Below are 22,181 nucleotides of genomic sequence, written 5' to 3'. Positions count from 1 at the left end.
ATTATGCATTTTTTTGTCTAGCTTGTTTTGCTCAACATTATTTTTTAGTGTTCATTCATGGTATGTGTAATGGAGTTCATTCATGTTTATTATTGTAAAGAATGCTATGGATGACTATATCACAATTTTCTGATCTGTTCCTGATGGACATTTTTTAGTTTTCCAGGTTAGAGCTATTATGAAAAATTTTCTTACAAACTTTTTGTACATAACAGTTCTGGTTGGTATTGTCTTATCTTTTCTATTTTTTTCCAATTGGTCTTATAGCACCTCATTGCAACTTAAATTTGCATTTCTGTGATGATTAATGAGGCCAAGCACCTTTTTAGGTGATTATTGGCCATTTGAGTTTCCTTTTCTGTGAAATATCTGTTGATACCTTTTCTCAGATTTTTGTTGAGTTGGATCTTCTCCTTTATTTGTAAACGATCTTTATATTTTTAAAATTTTAGTTCTTTATAGGTTTTATGTAATGCAGATGTCTTCTCTCATTCTTGCATGCCTTTTCACTTTCTTCATAGTGTCTTTTGATGTACTGAAATTCTCAATTTCCACATAGCAAAATTCTTGTTTAAGGCTATTTGTGAGCTGAGTAAGAAATTTTATGGAGATATTCTCCTGTATTCTTTTGTAAATGCTTTATAGTTGTGTTTTACATTTAGGCCTGTAATCTCTTGGGCATTGTTTTTGTATATGGAATGAAGTAGTGATCCAGTTTTATTCTTTTGTTTTTTGTTTTGTTTTGTTTTTTTGTAATCTGTTTAAATGACCTAGTTGTCCCAGTCTCACTTATTACAGAGACCGTTCTTTCCTCTCTGCTTTGCAGTGTCATTCATCTTTGTCAAGAATCAAGCACCCATATATGAGGGCAGTATAACCTTTATACTGAAATTCTACTAAGGCAGTAGAACAGAAAATTACAGATTACTCATTCATGAACATACATGCAAAAATCTTAATCAAAATATTAGAAAACTAATTGAGCAATATATTGGAAGGTAAAGTTTATCCCAAGAATATAAGGTTGGTTAAGTGTGAGAACATCAGCCAGAACAGTCTACTGAGATCATCTCAATAGATGCAGAAAAAATGGTTTGATAAAATTCCATATCCATTCAATGTATCCATGTATTACAATGCTTAGCAAACTAGAGCTAAAAAGGAATGTCCTAACATGATATATTGTATCTACAAAAAAACACAAGCCCTACGCCCATATCTTGATGAAGCATTGAAAGCATTTGCTTTAAGTTCAGGAACAGGACAGAGATACCTGCCATCACCTCTTCTGTTAACTCTGTAAAGGAGATCCCAGTACAGCAAGGCAATAAAAGAAAGCTATGAGAATTGAAAATGAAAAAAGAAAACTATTCATATTCACTAATGGTATGTTTATAAATATGGACTTTAGAAATAAACCAGAAATAAATTATTCCAGTAATAAAATTATCAAGATGCTGAATACAAATTAATATACAAAAATCAATTGTATTTCTATAAGGAACATGAAACAGACATTGGAAATTAAAATATATCAAAGTATATTGTTAATATTTCTAACCTCCTGGATAATGCAAGGACATTAATTCACTTTTAATGGAAAATTCACCCATGGGTTGAATATCCCACAGTAAAGGTTGTGCATGAATCACAAGTCAGCTGTTTTAATTTCTTCTTATAACATTTTCTGCAATAATTTCTGCTTAGAATAAGCCTATAAAGACCCTAATGACCCTACTAGGATATGAACCATCCTTTACAAAGCTTGTTGCTAACTCCTTAGTAGAGACCTCATCTAATTCCTCTTTTTCACACTGTTTTTCCAAAGCCATATAAACTGTCCTTCTCAGTGAGCTGGTTTTTGCTTCCTCCATTTTTTCTTTTGTCACTCCCCCTTTCTTTTGTATGTCAGCAACATCATGCAGTCCCATTCTTGGTAATTAAAGTAATCAGATACTACCTCTTGATTACATATTACAAGGTTGCATAAAATGCTCAAGAATGAGGAGTCACTGAATTCCACATCTATCATCATCTCTGTCAGTAGCATTCAATTATATTGTTATTGTAAAGTCAGTCTAAGTTTACTTGCACTCACAGCATTCCTTCTGCTTTAGAGGACTATCTGTGTGTTGGGAAGAAGGCAGAGCAGTTACCCTCATGGGGTAGGTATACTGTAGCTCAGCTCTTACTTACTGAGCAGTTTAGTTGTTGTACCACCTAGAAGCACCTGTTCATTGCAACATATGGATCTATCATCAACCCAAGTAATCCTTTCTACTCTGTTGTATATAAAATAAGTGATGCATCCTCCTGATTGTCCATGCCATAATGATTCACTAGGCTTTTCTGGTACGTCTTTGTGAAATGCCCTATTTCTTTCACAAAATAGGCTCAGTACTCAGGAGTCCTCTGACTTTGTCCTCCATCTACCTATATCATCTTTGGGATAACCCATAGCCTTAAGTTCATTACTTTCCTAGTGGATACTTCATCTCCCCAGGTAGCCATATAAGCATAAGGAGGCCTTCCAGTGAGAGGAAAAACTGTTCTTACAGGTTTTTTTTTCTCTTGGTATTATCTCCTCCCTGAAAGGGCTAGCATTTATCAGACATGCTAGTAACAGCCAGAGAGTAGAACTTTTCCGTGTCTTCTCCTCTGCCCATGAATCCCTGCCAGGCCAGTGGCCAGTTTCTCCGAGTCTGAGTTTTCCCGTTTCATACCAAAGATGTCTTGGTAACCATCTGAGGATTAGATCCTTCTATTTTTTTAGTCCCCTTCTTTTCCTGGTTTAAAAAGTACCCTGAGCCTTTGTGATTCATGGATCTGTATGAGAGTTCTCCTAATAGCGCTACCCTGAGCTAACATATTTTCCAGTAGATTCACACAAACCTGATTACCCAGAGATATTACCCAGTATTAAACTTCATTAATAATTTCAAAGATATTAGCAATCAAGAGACTCATATAGTAGGGAACAATCTGGTACATGGAGAGGGGCTCCTTACTTAGAGATCATGTCTACACTGGGTGAAAGAGTACATGCCTGACGTAGAGAAGGAAAGACCAAAGCATCTGCCTTTAATGTCCCAGACTTCTCTCTAATTAGGACCTCTTAATTGCCTGTATTTTTGAAATTGTAAAGCTTGACCCTGGTTAGAATCTGTGGTTCATGATCCTTTGTATTCACTCACCCGTAAGTCCATCCTCTTTTCTTATTCCTTCGTATTTCACTGACTATCTCAGATCATTTTCCTTCTTCCTGAACTAATTCTTTAACATTTTCTGCACTTATGGCTGTAGCCAAACAAAATCAAAATGGTGTTGGTTTGCTCAAAATATAATCTGCTTCTGTTTTGGAGATATTTTTCTCTGCATGGCGATTGTGGGTTGGTGTGATAATGCTCTAGTATGGAAGTCCGTAAACTTCAGCCATGGACCAGCCACCTGTTTTGTAAATAAAGTTAGGACAAGCCGTGCCCTTTTGTTTACATATTGTCTATTGCTGCTTTTATCCAACAATAAAACTTGAATAGTTGCAGCAGAAACCATATGGCTTGGGAGTCTAAAATATTTATTATTTGAGAATTTAATAAAAAGTTTTCCCACCTCTGCTCTCGTTCATTGGTATTATCATTCCTTACCTTCTGGTTTCTGTTGTTGCTATTAAGAAGTCATGTGTCAGAGTAACTTATTTTTATTGGAGGGATGAGGGACGCCTGGGTGGCTCAGTCAGTTCAGTGTCTGTCGCTCAGTCAGTTCAGTGTCTGCCTTCAGCTCAGGTCATGATCCCAGGGTCCTGGGATTGAGTCCTGCATCGGGCTCCTTGCTCAGTGGGGAACCAGCTTCTCCCTCTGCCTGCCGCTCCCCCTGCTTGTACTCTCACACTCTCTCGCTCTCTCTGGCAAATAAATAAATAAAATCTTTTAAAAAAAAGAGAAAGGATGAGAATTTTCTACAATTGACAAAAAGCATTAAGCCATAGATGAATCCAAAGAATCTAAGACTAATTTCTTTTAAATCCATACATTACAGTACAGCTTCAATAAATCAAAAACAAAGACAAAATCTTCAACAAAGAGTGCACAATGAAGGTGTCCCTCATCCTTTATTTCTTCAAGGATTTTTATTTCTTCTCTTTCTGTGACCTCATTTATTTCTGTTCTAGATCTTCTCACTGTATAGTCTTAGCTATGCTTCTGTAGTGCTCTAAAGCAAGTGTTGGCAAGCCTTTTCTGTAAATGGCCAGATAGTAAATATTTTAAAGTTTGTGTGTCACTTGTGTTGCAGTTAAATAGCACACTTCTAAATAACCAACCCATGGTTCAAAGAAGAAATAACAAGAGAAAGAATTTAGAAAATATTTTGAAGTGCATTAAAAGCACAGTGTATCAGAATTTGTGGGATACAGCTAAAGCCATACCCAAGAGGAAATTTAAAGTTTTAAATGCTTATATTAGAAAAGAAGAAACATTTAAAATCCATGATCTAAGCTTCCATCTTAAGATATGGTAGAGAGGGGCCTGGGTGGCTCAGTCGTTAAACGTCTGCCTTCGGCTCAGGTCATGATCCCAGCGTCCTGGGATCAAGCCTCGCATCCGGCCCCCTGCTCCGCGGGGAGCCTTCTTCTCCCTCTCCCACTCCCTCTGCTTGTGTTACCTCTCTCTCTCGCTGTGTCTCTCTCTGTCAAATAAATGAATAAAATCTTAAAAAAAAAAAAAAAAAAAAAAAGAATAATCTTTGGGCGCCTGGGTGGCTCAGTCGGTTAAACGACTGCCTTCGGCTCAGGTCATGGTCCTGGAGTCCCGGGATCGAGTCCCGCATCGGGCTCCCTGCTCAGCAGGGAGTCTGCTTCTCCCTCTGACCCTCCCCCCTCTCATGTGCTCTCGCTCTCTCATTCTCTCTGTCTCAAATAAATAAATAAAATCTTTAAAAAAAAAAAAAAAAAAAAAGATATGGTAGAGAAAGAAAAGTGAAATATACCTAAGAAAGAAAGTAAAGACAGAGATCAGTGCAATACAAAACAAAATAATAGAGAAAATTAATGAAAACGAAATTTATTTAAAGAAGATAACATTAATAAATCTCTAACTAGAATTATCGAGAAGAAAAGAAAAGATACAAATTATCAATATTAGGATTGAAGATGGGAACATCACTACAGATCCTCTAGACAAAGGATAATGAAGGAATATTACAGACACCTTTATGTCAATAAATAATGACAATTTAGGTAAAATGGAAAAATACTCTGAAAAATGACAGTTATCAAAATTGATTCAAAAAGAACTAGAAAATTTGAATATACCTAGATCTAGTAAATAAAATGAGTTCGTGGTTGCCTGGGTGGCTCAGTGTGTTAAGCGTCTGCCTTTGGCTCATGTCATGATCCCAGGGTCCTGGGATCAAGCCCTGCATCAGGCTCCCTGCTCAGTGGGAAACCTGCTTCTCCCTTTCCCCCTACTTGGGCTCTCTCGCTATCTCTCTCTCTCAGATAAATAAATAAAATCTTAAATAAATAAATAAAATGAGTTGGTAATTACAGTCCTTCCCACAAATTAAACTGCAGGCTCAAATAGCAAATTTCTCATAACATTTAATGAAGAAGTAATACTAAACTCTTGGAGGTGGACAGAACCCTTCACAACATAATTTATAAGGCTGATATTACAGTGATACTAAAGTCAAACATATTCCAAGAAAATAAACTACATACCAGTATCCCTATGAACATAGATGAACATCCCTATGAACATAAAATTTAAGATTTTATTTATTTATTTGCTGGAGAGAGAGCGTGGGAGAGAGCACGAGAGTACAAGCAGGGGGAGTGGCAGGCAGAGGGAGAAGCAGGCTCCCTGCTGAGCAAGGAACCAGATGTGGGACTCGATTCCAGAACCCTGGGATCATGACCTGAGCCGAAGACAGAGGCTTAACCGACTGAGCCACCCAGGCGTCCTATTTTCTTTTTTTTAAAGGGAAACATACTTTTTTAATTGAAGTAGATTTGATATACAGTATTAGTTTCAGGTGTACAGCGTAGTGATTAGACATTTATATACATTACAGAATAATCACCATGGTAAGTCTAGGAGATGGAAATGTTTTTAACAGAAAATTAGCAGATTGAATCCATCCAGGATAATAAGCTATGACCAAGTGGAGTTATCTTAGGAAGGCAAGGTAAGTTTAACATTTGAAAGTCAATATAATTTATCATATTAACAGAAAAGAAAGAAAAACTGTAGAATCATCTTAATAGGTGCAGAAAAATTATTTGTCAAAATTTGAAACTCATAAGGAAAATTCAGCAAACTAGTAAAAAAAGGACCTTTGTTACCTGATAAAGATAGGTAGTGTCATATTTGATAACAGTTAATGAATGCAGGGGATGTACACTCTCACCACTTCTATTCACTGCTGTCTTGGGGAATCTAACTTAAAGGGCAATAAACCAAGAAAAGGAAATAAAAGATTTGAAGGAAGTAAAACTTTCATGACTCCCAAATGACATGATCATATACATGTAGAATCCTAAGAAATTTATAAAATAAATCACCATGTTGTACACCTGAAACTAATATAACTCTGTATGTTAACTATAAAGAAAATAAAGGAGTAAAATGTTAAAAAAAGAAATATATAAAATAACCACTAAAAATCCCATAGTTATGTGATTTAAGGTGAAAATATGAAAATTAATTATACTTTTTATTAGTAGTCCCAAACAAGTAGACATTGAAACTTAAATAAATATATAGTATTTACAGTACAACCAAAATCATCAAACATTTAGGGGTAAGTTTAACAAAGTATGTCTAAGATATTAACACTGAAAAGTGCATTACATTACCAAGAGCTGATGCTAAAATTCATATGAAAACACAAATGACCTAGAATAGCTAAGAGAATTTTTTAAAAGAAGAATAAAGTTGAAGGATGTATACTGTCAGATTTTATGACTTAATTTAAAGTTGTAGTAATCAAGAAAGTGTTGTATTGGCATAAGGATGCATATTTAAATGTTGAGGCAGAATTGAAAGTCCAGAAATAAACTTATACATATATGATTAATTGATTTTTGACAAAGATACCAAAGTAATCCTTTGGGTTAGTGATTTTTTTTCTTCAGGGAAGTTGAAACTATCCCTTGTAATAGTTTTTCCACCATATCAGTCGGTATTATTATGGAAGAAAATGAACATGATACTATGTGGAAAAATTAATTCAAATGGAAACAAAAGTTTTAGAAGAATACAGGTGAAAAGACTTGATGTAGGCAAAAATGAACCACAAAAGAAAAAAAATATTAATTGGTCATTGTCAGAATTAAAAATTAGCTCTTCAAAATATACCATTAAAAAATTAAAAAGCCACAGAATGGTGGAAATCATTTACTACACATAAATCTCAGAAGGTTTTTATCTAGGATATGTTAAGAACTCCTAAAATTCAATAAGAATACAACTGACTTGATTTTTTAAATGGGCAAAAAATTGGAATAAAAGGCAATGTAGGGATATAGCCAATAAGCACATGGGAAAAAATGCTTGATCATTAGAAAAATGCAGTTTATAACAATGATGAGATCTCATCACACAGTTAAAATCTAAAAGCTTAACAATACTAAGTGTTGACAAGGATGTGAAGCAACAAGAATGTACATATACATTGCTGGTGGAATATAAAATTGTATATGCACTTTGTAAAACAGATTGACAGTTTCTTTAAAAGTTAGATACTTTCATTTGACAGAGCAATTTTACTTGTACACAAATGTTTATGGTAGCATTTTTCATTATAACCGAAAGCTAGAAACAATCCAGAATTCCATTCATGGGTATGTGGATCAACAAAATTGTTTTATCCACATGGGAATACTAAGCAACAATAGGGAATGCACTAGTGATATACACAAAAGTATGCATGAATCTAAAAAGTATTGAAATGAAACCACACACAAAAAGGTACATTTGCTATGATTCCATTTATAAGAAACTCTACAAAATACAAATCTAATATGTAGTGAAAGAGAGAAAATCGATGTTTGCCTGTGAACAGGAGGATTTTCTGGGAAGGAGTGCCAATGAATATTTTCGAGGAGGTAGATATGTTCTATATATTGATGATGATAGCAATCACTCAAATGTCTCTTTTGTAAAAGTCGACAAAATTTACCCTTTAAATGAATGCATTTAATTTTATGTAAATAATACCTCAGTGAAGTTGGGGAAAGACATCCTCCTTTGTTAGCAGAAAAAATCCTTTGTAATTTAGATGTACATCCTCTGAGGATTGAGAGTTTATTTAACTAGATATAAACTTAGCAGCTTGCTTTTAACTCTGAAATTATCTCCTTATCTATTTCATATGTTAAAAGGAAGGTGGAAAATATGCACTAGTCTTAGATCAAGCATATAAAAATACCTAATGAGTGTCAGTGGACAAGGTTAAATAATTTAAGATTGTAGTAGATAGGTCAGGTTCTATGCAGCATGTAATATTTTGAGGAAATATGTGCTGAGGATGTATGTGCTGCTTTCACAAATATTTGATTCTCATAATCGGCTGTCAAGTAGATAGGTCAGGCATCATCATTCTCTTTTACACATGGAGCACACCGGCTCAGAAGATTATGATATAATTTGATGAAGATCACTTAGCTGACAATTACGAGAGGATCTAGAGCTCAGTTCTCTCTCCACTGTGAAACACTACTTGCCTTTAAAATGTACTCTTGTTGTCTGGTCTGTATATCTCTTTCCACCCCTCCCTTAAAAACAAAACAAAACAAAACAAAACATGACTTTATTGACATGTGTTCTTGATAAAATTCAGATTTTTTTCAGGCTGAAGTTTTCAATATGGGTTCAGGGTATTGCCATATTAATCAGAAACATTCTTGGACATTTATGCAGTGATCAAAAAGTAATTCTAGTGTTCAGGGAATAATCAAACAAACTTTGAACATACAAAATAATACGAACAGTTACCAACAAATAATGTAATTTAACTAGTTTTCTGAGTCTGTTTAACATACTAATTTATTTCATTATGATAATTTTCAGACTAAATAAACTTGAAGATACTATTATACTAATTAAAGGAAAGATTGAAGAAGTTTGCCTTCCTGTAGAAAAAGTAGATGTTATTATATCTGAGTGGATGGTAAGTGTTTGCAAAAAAAACTACTTGTGTTGGTTTTAAAAAAAGAAAGCAGTGAATAAGGTAGTAGTTTTCTGCATTTAATTATGTTTGATAAATGGCAGAATAATGGTATTATTTTAAAAACAGCTACAATGGTAGTTTATTCTGATATGGCACTTATTTACTGGCCATTTGTAATCTTTTTAAAAAGAGAATAAAGTAGCTTTTTTACTTTTAAAATCATAATAAAGAATTATTGTTTTTCTATTTTCTAAATTTGTGGAGACCTAAATATGTTCGCTGAAAAGCCTGTGAGGACTAGTAAGGACTTACTAGGACTGTTTCATCAAAATTAACATGATGTTGCCACTGTTGCTCTAATACTGAATGTCCTATCTTTCTTACGTCAGGCCATGTAGTCAGTGTTCTTTATCACATAAAAGAGAATTTATTAGCATGATTAAAATAATAAAATTAAGATACGTTTATAGCTTTAGAATTTGCTTTTGAAATCGTAAGTCAGGGCACAGAATGTTTATTTTTAAATGTATATGAAGTAAAACTAATGGTATTTGACAACTGATTTGACTTGTTGATATGCCAATTTGATGAAGACAAGTTAGTGTTTCCAGATAAAGATTTCTTAAGTATTTGGAGAGTTTTAAAGCCTTTTTTAAAAAACCTGTATTTGATACATATATTTTCAGTAGATGAATTTATCAAAAAATTTTGGAAAAAATGCATTATGCTTTATAATTATCTATAAATTTTGAATAATCATAGCAATAATCCTAGCAAAATAGCAGGGATTTTAGGGAGCTTTTGAAATGTTCAGATTTAATGTATAAGTAAATTTCAATCTAGAGCCAGTGACAGTCACTGTTGTTAGCAGTTACTCTTTTGTACATGAAAGAATATGTTGATTTTTTTATGGTAGGGTTAGCTTTTAATAATTTTTAATCACAGTGCCATTATTTTTCTTATACCAGAGAATTTGTATTAGCACTCTGATTTCTTTTATGAATTGGATGAAAAGATACGGATTTAGTTACATATAATTAAAAATCCAGCATCTTTTTAAGGATGACAAAAAGGTGCTTTGAAGAAGCACATTTGAGGCATTTACTCATCAATAAGTTAAAATAGTGTATACTAAATGTTGGCTGACATGCTCATTTCTCCAGGGACCATTTTACTTTTCTTGGAAAATGCATCTATTAAATTACTCCAAATTAGGATATAAGCAAACTGAGACAGACTTTACTAAACTTTCTGTCATCTCAGTAGAACATTTTTCCGTATCTGGTTATAAATAGTTGGATAGTTCTTGATCTGCCTAGCAGAATTATATTTCTAGATATTGATATTCTAGGAATTCTCATTTCAAAATCTGAAAGATGATCTAGAAGTACTAATATTCAATTAAAATCTTAGAGCCAGTTGGTATAATAACAAAAAATTAGCTGGATTGAGTGAATTTATGAGATCATCACATTTACAATATGAACTTTATTGAAAAGCTGTGCTGTTCTTGGGCTTATTTGTCCTCAGGTGCATTTTATTTTACACTCTTCTCCTGCCTGCTTCTGTACTGAAGGAGGGCTAACTCTGCAGGCTGCTTTTTCTATAGGCTCCAAGGACAGCCATCTTCCGTGGGGTTTGGGAAACCCAACGGGAAACACTAATAGGAGATTTAAAGAAAGGGAAGAGTCAGGGCATTTCTTTGCTTCTGTTTGCCTCTAGTTGTATTGCTGGCAGAAGCTATTTCTTTTGTGACTCCAGTTCCCACTGGACAAGTCTGTCATAATTCCAGTGTCCACTGTGTGACTCTGCCCTGGACTCTTGTAGCACTGCTTCTTCCTTTTGTCTCTCTAGCCTAGGAATGGTAGTTCCTTCCTGGTGTCTGCTGATGTCCAGTTGTCTCAGTCCCTTCTTGATCACTTACCCTATCTTTTACCCTCTCTGTAACCAACTTCCTGTATTCATTTTTCTCTGTTTTCATGACCTATGGTTTCTGTTCTCCTAGGCTGTAATTGATGTAAAGGGTACCTTTCATTTTGGAGGACTGGTCAGGTGTGATCTCTGCCTTTTTTAGGAAGGCATTATAATACAAATAATTCTGAGTCACCGGAACCTGGAATGAAAGCCAGTTGTTTGGAACCAAGGTGCTTTCAGAAGCCCTTCACTAAGAGAAGTAAATCAGTGTATTCAGGAAGTATTAACTAAGAACTTTCCTTATTCCTCTTCACAAGGGTGTAACTTAAGAGTTTGCATTATCTTACTGTCTCCCTTTCCTTATAGACATCAGTGGAATTGAAGTCTAGCAGATCATGTTAAATGTGTTAGGTGGAGCATTAGACACTATAATTTATGGCCGTTATTCTAAGGCAGTCAACTTTGGATAGCCTTATTTCTCTAATAAAATTTGCATTAAGCTTTTTAAGTAGGCTTATGCTGGAATGTTTTGAGTCAACTTTGTGGATTGGCAATATTTATAGTACTTTCTAAATCCTGTAAGTCCTCTTCTAAATTGGGTACTTCTAGGATTTCTGAGCTGAGTAGTTGGAAAATTCCAAATACCTAATTAACAGGAGGAACAGGTATGCTTTCTAAAATATATCCAACATTTTCCAGATATTCCTGCTTTGGCTGAAATGATGGGCCGGCCAGTGGTAGATGACTGAATATTTTAAATCTATTTTAAACCCACATTTTCATGAACCAGCATTTTAAAACTAAGATATATTGCACAGAATCCTCTCTTTGCCTTTTTTTTTTTTTAACATATGGTGGTAATGGTACAAAAATCTAGAAAAACACAATTTTAAGCCATAACATACATTTTTTTCTCTTTTTCTAAAAGTATTTTCAACAAGAAAGGTCAAAAAAAGAATATACTCGGCATAAAAATTGGACTCAGATGTTTAATGGACTTGTAATGCAGTGTAGCAATGTAGGTATTGTATGTTACAGAGATGTACATTTTGTTTTCTTCTCCTATAGTCCACTAACTATTCCATGTTAATCTAGATTTATTTTTTTGTCTACAACTATTCATGAACTTTGCTTTATTTTGGAAGATGTTCTTAGTTAAGCCTGCTTCTCCCTCTCCCACTGCCCCTTCTTGTGTTCCCTCTCGCTGTGTCTCTCTCTGTCAAATGAATAAATAAAATCTTAAAAAAAAAAAAAAAGAATGTAATTTTAAAAGCCAAATCATTGCTGTTAGCATATTATTTAATAAGCTATCACTTGCCTCTTAGAGTTATGAATTTCCAGACTTAGGCTTTCTTTTAATTTTATATTTTCATTTTTTATTGAATGGAATTTCCATTTGGTAAAATTATTATCAGTATATAAATAACTGGTATTAAATAAATAACTGATATTAAATTAGCCAATATTAAATAAATAACTGAATGAATAAATATGAGTTAAATCAGTTTAATCTCTATAAGATGTTAGTATTTATGCCTAAGAGTATCTCCTTTCATTTTCCATATTTTACTCTACCAATAGAGCCATTCTTTATGACATCTTATTTCTGATTGTCTAATAAAACTGTCCAAAGTAAGTGTCCCTAATTCTGTGCTACAAACCAGTTAAGCCAGATTGACTCATTTGGTGTTAGTGTTTTCCATCTGTTTTCAGTGTGACCTCCTTATAAATACATAGATGAGATCCTGGCATCATATGATACGATTGCCAGTGATGATTCTTGTTTGCACCTTTGTTTTTTTCCATCATCGGGATTATCAGCAGAATTATACATTAGGTGAACTTTATATTTCATTGTCATGATCATTCCTGACCTACATTAAAATTGTCTGAAGTCCCTTTTAGCAATTTTTCTATCTTGGCTTGCTTTTCACAGAAGCTACCTAAAATTTCTCCTTACTCAAATATTCTTGGATGTGTCCTTGAAATTTAAGAATTAACTTTCCTACCCCATCTTCACCAGCACAAGTGTATCTGTGTAATACACATGCATGCACATACCCACACCCACAGTGGTATCTTTTGTTCATATTTAATACTCTTTATTAATGAGTAGCATTTCAAGATATCATTTAAAAAACAACATGGCTTGTGATTTGGCTTATCAACAGTCCACAGACTGACCATGAAGCCTGTCATAGGTCACATTTTAAACGGTGGATGTTGAAATGTTTTTGTCGTTTTTAGTCTGACAGTGAAGCCATGTCATTTCAGCCAACTGCCATGAGGATAGGTGACCTTTCCTGGTCTGTTTTTAACAACACAAATTATAGTGTATTGTAATTAATTGTTCATGTACCTTTTTCCATTCTCCTGAGACTGGGAGCTAGGATTTACTTGGTATGACCAGATTCTATCACAGGGCTTAGCATGATGAGGGAATGTACACCATAAGAGAACTTTACAACTTAGAAATTCACTGGCCATAGATATAATCTTATTTATAATTTGCTATACAGCACATGAAGTCAAGAAGGTAACATATGACAGGGTTGAGAATGGTGCTCTGGAGTCAGACTACCTTACCCTTCGCCCTGTTTTGCTGCTTAGGTTTGTTGCCTTGGGCATGTTACTGAACTTGTCTGTGCCTCAGTTTCTTTCTTTATAAAATGAAGATAATAGTAATACCTACTTCATAGGGTTTTTGTGAAGATTAAATAAGTTAATAGATATAAATTTCTTGAAGCATTTTCTGCACATAATAAAATCTCAGTAGTTAGCTCTTTGGTTTTGAAAATTGTATAGTCTATTAAGCACTTGCTAACTAATGAATGAGCTGCCTGACTAGGTTATTCAGTAAGTAAAATTTGAAAATGGTAATATACATGAAGTAAAGACTATTAACACTTGGGTGAAGAACATTCCTAGTGCTTCCCCCCTTGGTTTATGAGCCCTTTGTTAAAGCAGAAGAAGTAATGTTGTTTACTTCTACCTGTGAATGAAAGAAAGCTCCTAAAATTTTCAGTTTTCATTTTCAGACAGTTGGACATTTAATATAAACACAGTTAGATTATCCTATGTAACTGAGTTGGCACAGTTAGTGTGAAGTTTCTACTTAAAAGTTATCCATGAATAGATATTTGATTCGCAAGAGTTGAGTAATCATATAGATGCCACCAGTTTGTAATAAAGAAAACTTGCTCATATACACCTCAACCTGGATTTAGAGAACCTGCCAATCGTGTGTTTGAGAAATAACAGATTAGGTATGATGTGAAGATTTGGGAGGGAAAAAGCATTATTTGTATTTCTTTGAAGTGGAATGCAAAATTCTCACAAATTTTTAAGATAAAACATTAGCCTTCATAGCTTTTTGAGCCCTCCCAGGGCTGATTTTACTAAGTCCTTCCTAGTTCCTTGGGAGTTTCAATCCATTCTCTTTTGCCATTTAGAGATACTTCAAGGGACAAGTTTAAGAAGCCATGACTTACACTGCTTTTTGAAACTGATTTAAAAGGGCTTGATGAAGATAATTGTCCTCTGAGGTTTTCTTCTCTTGGGGTACAGATCTTTCACGTTATATTTTCTTTAATAGAGTCTCCAAATTGGCAAAATTTAGATAGATAGCAGAACTATGAAGTCATTGTTCAGTTAGGTGAAGTGAGAATTAGGGCAGGAGTTAGTTACAGTAAATTATGATCTGTTCTTAGGAATGAATGTTTTTTTCTGACCTGTTTTTGGTAGATTATGTATTTTGAGTAAATTCTTCAGTATTGGTGATAGCATCCATTTGGTCTGCTCCATTTTCTATTCTCTTCCCTTTATCCATTTTTAATACTAGAATATTTATTTGGGAATACCCAATATAAAGTAACATGAAGTTGAATGAATTTGAGGCTACCTGATCTCAGGAATTCAGTCTTCAGTCTTACTTTTATTAATTTGTGCTTCTGTCCAATAAAAGCAAGTGACCAGAAACAAACCCAAGGCTTAATCTAGTTTCTCTTATTAGGAAATGACATGTAATTTGTCTTGATCAGTTTTGCTAAAGGTTTGTCATTTACTGCTCTTTTCAAAGAACCCGAATTGTGCTTTGTGTTGATCTGTCAACATTTGTTTTCTATCGTATTGATTTCCGCTTCAGTCTCTATTTCCCTCTACTCTCTTTAGAGTTTAATTTGCTGCTCTTTTCTAGCTTCTTGAAAAGGAAGCTTATTAGATCATTGATTTCCAGCTTTTCTTTTTCTAATATGTGGCATTAGAAGCTAGTATTTCTAAGTACTGATTTAGCTGAATCCCACATTCAAGTGATTTTTTAAAAAATTTTATTTATTTGTTTGTCAGAGAGAGAGAGAGAGTGTGCACAAGCAGGGGGTACAGCAGGCAGAGGGAGAAGCAGGCTCCCTGCTGAGCAAGGAGCCTGATGCAGGACTCGATCCCAGACCCTGGGAGTATGACCTGAGCCAAAGGGAGACGCTTAACCAACTGAGCCACAGAGGCGTCCCGACGTTCAAGTGATTTTTAAAAATAGTTCTAAGTATTACTTTTTTCCTGAATTATTATCTTTTATGCTGTTATTAAAATAAGAAACACTCAAGTATTATCATATTTGAGAGATAATCTACCATTAATAAAGCAAAATCCCTGGCACTCTTGTTCTCCACATAAGCTGATGATGTGCTCTGAGGAACCCTTATTGCAGAACCAGTAAACCCTGAAGAGCACACATTTTACTTTTTTTTCTTAGGGATATCAGTTTTGACGTCATTTCCTCTTTCCTTGTTCTATTGTGACTACTGTTTTTTAGAAGAGAAAACACACACACAGTTTTTTTTATTAGATAAGCAGTAAGCCAGAATGTGATGTGCATAACAGGCAATCACTAAGAGATTGCAAAAACAGAAAGAAATCTCATTCTTTTTATACAGCCAACAGATAAAACCCATTACAAGCATGTTCCTGAGATAAAAAATAATAAGTTTTGTGACTGTTTTTAATTCCTAGTTTTTTCCATTTCATTACATAACCAGAGAAGGAAATTCTGGAATGCAATTGTATAAGAATTTGAAAGGCAGTACATAATTCAAATATTTAATAATGTTTAAAGACTGGCGGTTGTCACATTCAGTGTGCTTATGGTTCATTTTGGCATTCTGTGAAATTTCAGTTAATTTCTTTTGGCTATATTTCTGTTGGAGATCTTTATTTTTTTATTATTTTTCTGAGAGCTCCTTATTTATTCTAGTTGCCAATCTGTTGTTAAGGCTCTTCTCATATTTTCTGCATCTCCTGGTTTCTGGGCACATATTAGAATTTAACTCTCTGTCCCCTTCGAAGTCAGATGTGGCCCTATGACTTACTTTGGCCAGTGAAAGTCATATCCAGACAATGTTTAACACCCGGTACACAGTTTTCCATATCCCCTTTTTACACATCAGTTACTGTGGAAGCTTGTATTAATATGAACCCTCTGTCAGCCTGACTTCTGAGTAATTATAATAAGCAATGACTCTTGTCAGCCTATAATGTAAGAAATAAATCTTTTCTGTTTTCAGTGATGATTTGGATACTGTTTGTTAATGTAGGATAACTTAGCTTGTTGATGGATACAACTGATGGATTCCCTATCAGTTATGTTTGTTAGCAGCACATGGCTTATCATTGCATTATTTTTTGGTGTGATTTGATGAATAAGACATACTTAATGTATTAAGTTTACCAGAATTCTTTTATTGTTTGAGTTTTTGTATCTTGTTTAGTAAATCTTTCTTGAATTGCCATTACATATTTATTAGACTTATCTATCTTTTATGCCTCTTATACTCCTTCATATTTTCTATTGTTTTGACTTTTTTGGCTGTATTCTGGATAATTTCTTCAGTTCAGTCTGCCAACTTACTAATTTTTTCTGAAGCTCTTTCTAATTATCTGTTAAACTCATCTATTGAGTTTTATCTCATTTAAAAAAATTTTTTTTTACTTCTAGGAATTCTCTTTGGTTCTTTTAAAATTTTGCTTGCTTGTTACTCTTATTTTCAAGCCTCTTTTAATCTCATAAATTGTAAAGAATATCCAGCAGTTTTGCAGATCTGCTTTTGCTGACTATTGTTTCTACTAGCCTGCATTCCTGGTGCTTGGTGCTTATTTATTTGAGTGTTTAGTACTATTTGATTATTCTGCCATATATTTTCTAAGGAACTTTATCTGTGGAAAACTCTTTGGTGCTTGGGTTTTACCCCAGATAATTTGGCATTTGTTTTTGCTTTGTACCTGGGACATTTACAGATGCAGACCACTGTTATTTATTCTTTTTAATTTTTAAAATCACTTTATTAGGGAAAATTTCTAATGTAAAAAATTTAGAACAAATGTTTTAATGAACCTTATGCACCTATCACCCAGCTTCAACAATTGTCGATATTTTGCCATTTTTGTTTTATTTATCTTTGCATTATTATATTTTTCTGCTATCTTTTTTTAACTGATAAGGACTTTTTTAAATGTATATTTATTATGTCATTGAGCCTAACAAAATTACCGATATAGGCACAATTCCATATTCCAAAAAAATTCCTAATATTCAGTCTGTGTTCACATTTCCCTGATTGCTTCGTGAATTTTATATATTTTTTTACAATTGATTTGTTTGAATCAGGACCTGAGTTATGTCTACATGTTGCATATGATTAATTTATCTCATAAATCTTTTTTTAATTAAGCTTTTTATTTTGAGATAATTGTAGATTAATAATCCAGATTATTAGATTAAATAATCCAGAGAGATGCCTTATTCTCTTTACCCGGTTTCTATAACATCTTAAAATCTATGGTGCAGCAGCACAACTAGGATATTGGTACTGATACTGATACCATTGGATACAGAACAGTTTCATCACGACAAGGAGCCCTCCTGTTATCCTTCTATGGCTAAACCACCTCCCTCTTCCATTCGCCAGCCTTGACTTCTGGCAGTCACTAATCTGTTCTCAATTTGTATAATTTTGTCATTTCAAGAATGAAATGGAATTGTACAGCATGTGACCTTTTCGGGTTGGCATTTTTCACTTAGCTTAATTCCCTGGAGAGTCATCCAAATTATTGTACATATCCATAGTCTCGCCCTTATTTCTAAGTACTTTTCCAATGGTATGAATATACCAAAGTTGTTTTAACCATTTAACTTTTGAAGAATATCCAGTTTGGGGCTATTACAAATAAAGCTGTATGAACGGGGCGCCTGGGTGGCTCAGTCGTTAAGTGTCTGCCTTCGGCTCAGGTCATGATCCCAGGGTCCTGGGATCGAGCCCCGCATCGGGCCCCCTGCTCGGTGGGAAGCCTGCTTCTCCCTCTCCCACTCCTCCTGCTTGTGTTCCCTCTCTCGCTGTCTCTCTCTATGTCAAATAAATAAATAAAATCTTTAAAAAAAAAAAAAAACAAATAAAGCTGTATGAACATTTGTGCATATATGATTTTGTGTGTACATAAGTTTTCATTTCTCTCAGATATATGCCCAAGAGTACAATAGCTAGTCATACGGTAATTGCATGTTTAGTTCCATAAGAAACTGCCAAACTGTTTTTGCAGAGGGGCTGTACCATTTTATATTCTTACAGCAATGTGTGACTGTTCCAGTGGCAGTATCCATCTACATTCTTGCCAACATTGTATATTGTCACTATTTTTTATTGAAGCCATTCTGATAGGTGTATAGTGATATCTCATTATAATTTTAATTTGCATTTCCCTAATGGTTAATGATGTTAAACATCTTTTCATATGCATATCTGCCTTCTGTAACTTTTTCAGTAAAATGTTTGTTTGTGTCTTTTGCTCATTTTCTATTTGGATTGTTTATTTACTGCTGAGTTTGATAGTTCCTTTTTACTAGTTCTTTATTGGATATGTGGTTTGCAAATATTTTTTCCAATTTATAGCCAGTCCCCTTAACAAAGCCTTTCACAGAGCAAAAGTTTTTAATTTTGATAAAGTCCAATTTATCAATTTTTATTTTTATGGATCATGCTTTTGATATCAAGTCTAAAATCTATCATCTATACATTCACCTCCTCCCTTTTTTTCTTGCCATTCTTTGAAGAAACTCAGTCAGTTGTCCTGTAGAATTTTCTACTTTCTAGATTTTGATGATTGCATCCTCATGGTGTCACTTAATATGTTTTTCTATCCCTTGTATTTCTTGTAAACCAGAAATATGGGGTCCAGAAATAGAGGTTTAACAAATTAAAGTTGTTGTTCCCTCCCCCCCCAGAATACTTCATGGGGGGCAGTGATGGTTAGTTTCTGTTGCCTTGAATCAGGGGACTCAATGTCTGGTTGTCTCCTTCTATTATGTTAAGGTTGATCAGTGGCTTTTTGGAGCTGTCAGCCTAATCTATTCATTATAAACCTACCTAATGGTTTTAGAAGCTATTGAAAATGATTTCTTGGATTCATTATTTCATAAAAAGTTGCCAAGTTACGATATTCTACCTGTACCAATTATTCTCTATTTGTTAGCTGAAATTATTCCTGAAGTACTTTCTTTCCTCAAATATTTGGTTATGAACTGTAGCTTGAATAGGAAAAATAGGATAAAATTTCAGTATTTTCTATTTATTTGCCATTTTCAGAGTAATGAATTGTCATGCAATGTCATTGCTTATATATGTTTATTTTAGTGGACAGATGTAGCTATTTTTTTATTATGAAAATTATGAGTTCATACTGATTTTTCCAAATTAAGATTATGGAATTTTTTAAGTTTTTAATTTTATACTTGTATTTCTTTACAGAAAATCTTGATTTCTAAGATAATGCTAATTACTTATTGACTTTATCATGTAATTGCCCATTGTAGTTTTACAAATTTTATACCACCTTTATTACTAACAGTAAGGCTTCTACATGCAGTTGAAGATTTCTTTGTAATTTCTTTTGTTCTAGAATATAGCTCATGGGAAATATACAGTCTAACTACTGTGTTTGAAAGTCATTTGAAGTAATTATTTTCACAGGTTAGTATGTCACCAACATGACATACAATCAGATTTATTTATTTCCTTGTTCTTCAATTTGGGACATTGCTTTTTCCTTTATTTAGTTTAATTTTGTGTTTTAATTATGAAGAAATGATGTGATTCTATTTCTTTTGTCCCTTAGTGAATAACCTTTTTATAAGCTTTTGACTTTTTAGAAAAAATACTAGATATGTATGTATTTATATTTTCACTCTTTTGTTATATAAAAGTTAGCATACTTTATACATTGTTATATATGTGTATATATATGTACTCTAATATAATTCTCTTCAATAGAAGTACTATCTAATACTTCAGTTGTAATTTTTAAAGTAGAATATCCAGTTATAATTAAGATTTTTTTTCAGCTGGTATGGGGATTGGGAACATTTTTAGAAATTAATATTTATTGGGGCACTTGGCTGGCTCAGTTGATAGAGCATGCAACTCTTGATCTCAGGGCTGTGAGTTTGAGCCCCACATTGGATAAATAAAACCTTTTTTAAAAAGTAAAAATTAATATTGCATTTCATACCGTTATCCTTGGAAACCGATTCTGTAACTCTGGAGTAAGACCCATATGTGCATTTAGAAAGATCTTGAGATGATTCGGTTTTTCCTTTTTCTTTTTTTAAGATTTATTTATTTATTTGAGGGGGGAGCATGTGAGCAGGGAGAGGGGCAGAAGAGGGTGAGGGAAAGAATTTCAAGCAGACTCCCCACTGAGCACGGAGCCTGCTGTGGAGCTCAGTCTCACAACCCTGAGATCATGACCTGAGCTGAAACCAAGAGTCAGACGGTCAGCTGACTGAGCCACCTAGGCACCTCCAGTTTTGCCTTTGATAGGCTTGCTTTTTGGGCCAGTTGCTGCAGTTTGAAGAAAAGAACCAATTTGACTGTCAGTCTTTTGTTCATTAAGTGAGAGTGCCATCTAGTGGGGAAAAGACTTTTAATATGATAGAAGTTTTTTGAACTTTAGAAGAGTATGCAGAAGGAATTATCTCCTGTGCTGTTATGTTCTCCAGAAGTCCATGGCACTAAGAAGTGAGAACTATATGTTGTGAGGTTTGAGGAGAGGAAGGAAATAGTCTTGCAGGAGAGTAGCAAGCACATAATAGTTGCTTAATAAATGGTAGCTACTACTATTATTTTCATTCTTCTTGCATGGGAGGTAACGATCAAGTGAAGTAATAATGAAATAGGAGCTGCTCTGACAAATATTTGTTATATACATGTAAAATTTTATTATTGCTTTTTTACTATATAATTACACAGAAGTTACAAATTTCATCTTGTCTTTATACTACCACTCAAGACCTACACTGATTCCCCAACAAAATCTGTTACCAAATTCTTGTGTATCCTTCCTGAAACATTATAATAAGTTATAACATATATCTCTACCTCTTGGCACATTGATTCATTTCTTTAACAAACATTGTGAGGCTGCTATGTACCTGACCCTGTTCTAGGCAGGATAAAGCAGTGAACAAAATAGATGACAAGCCCCACCCTTACGTTTAGTGTAGAGTGAGCATATTCTGCATATTGTTCTACACCTTGCTTTTTTCATCTCTTTTAAATCTATAAATTTCCCATTATGACTACGGTAGCTGTATCCCACAAATTTTTTGTTCAATTTAAAATATTACCCTGTGATCTCTGCTTTGATGAATGAATTATTTAGAAGTATGTTGTTTAATTCCTAAATGTTTGGAACTTTTTTAGTTATCTTTCTGTTACTGATTTATGATTTAATTTGGTTGATATCAGAGGACATACTGTCTGTGTTATCATTACATTAAATTTGTTCAGACTTGCTTTATGGCCCAGAATATGGTCTGTTTTGTTGAATGTTCCACATTCATTTAAATGAATGTGTATTCTGCTGTTGTTGAATGGACTGTTATATAATTGTCAATTGGGTCAAGTTGGTTGATAGTATGATTCACATCTTTTAAGTGCTTATTATTTTAAGTCTATCTGTTCTATTAACTACTAAAAGAAGAAGAATGCAGTTTCTACCGATAGTTCAGGAGCTGTTTCTCTTTTCACTTGTCAGTTTTTGCTTCAGATAGTTTTATG

General features: G+C 33.9%; 1 protein-coding gene across 1 annotated transcript in view; it reads left to right on the top strand.

Moving 5' to 3' along the window:
• The window catches only part of PRMT3 (protein arginine methyltransferase 3), a 131,707-nt gene that overhangs the window by 35,494 nt on the left and 74,032 nt on the right, over positions 1-22,181 (top strand). Inside the window, exon 10 of the mRNA XM_078058303.1 lies at positions 9,069-9,168. Coding sequence (XP_077914429.1) covers positions 9,069-9,168 — 100 coding nt within the window. The remainder of the gene's footprint in view (positions 1-9,068; positions 9,169-22,181) is intronic.

The sequence above is a fragment of the Halichoerus grypus genome, chromosome 11 (assembly GCF_964656455.1).
Source record: "Halichoerus grypus chromosome 11, mHalGry1.hap1.1, whole genome shotgun sequence".
In the NCBI taxonomy this organism is placed as follows: Eukaryota; Metazoa; Chordata; class Mammalia; order Carnivora; family Phocidae; genus Halichoerus; species Halichoerus grypus.
Note: the sequence above shows the minus strand (reverse complement) of the source record. Positions and strands in the feature narration are given on the sequence as shown.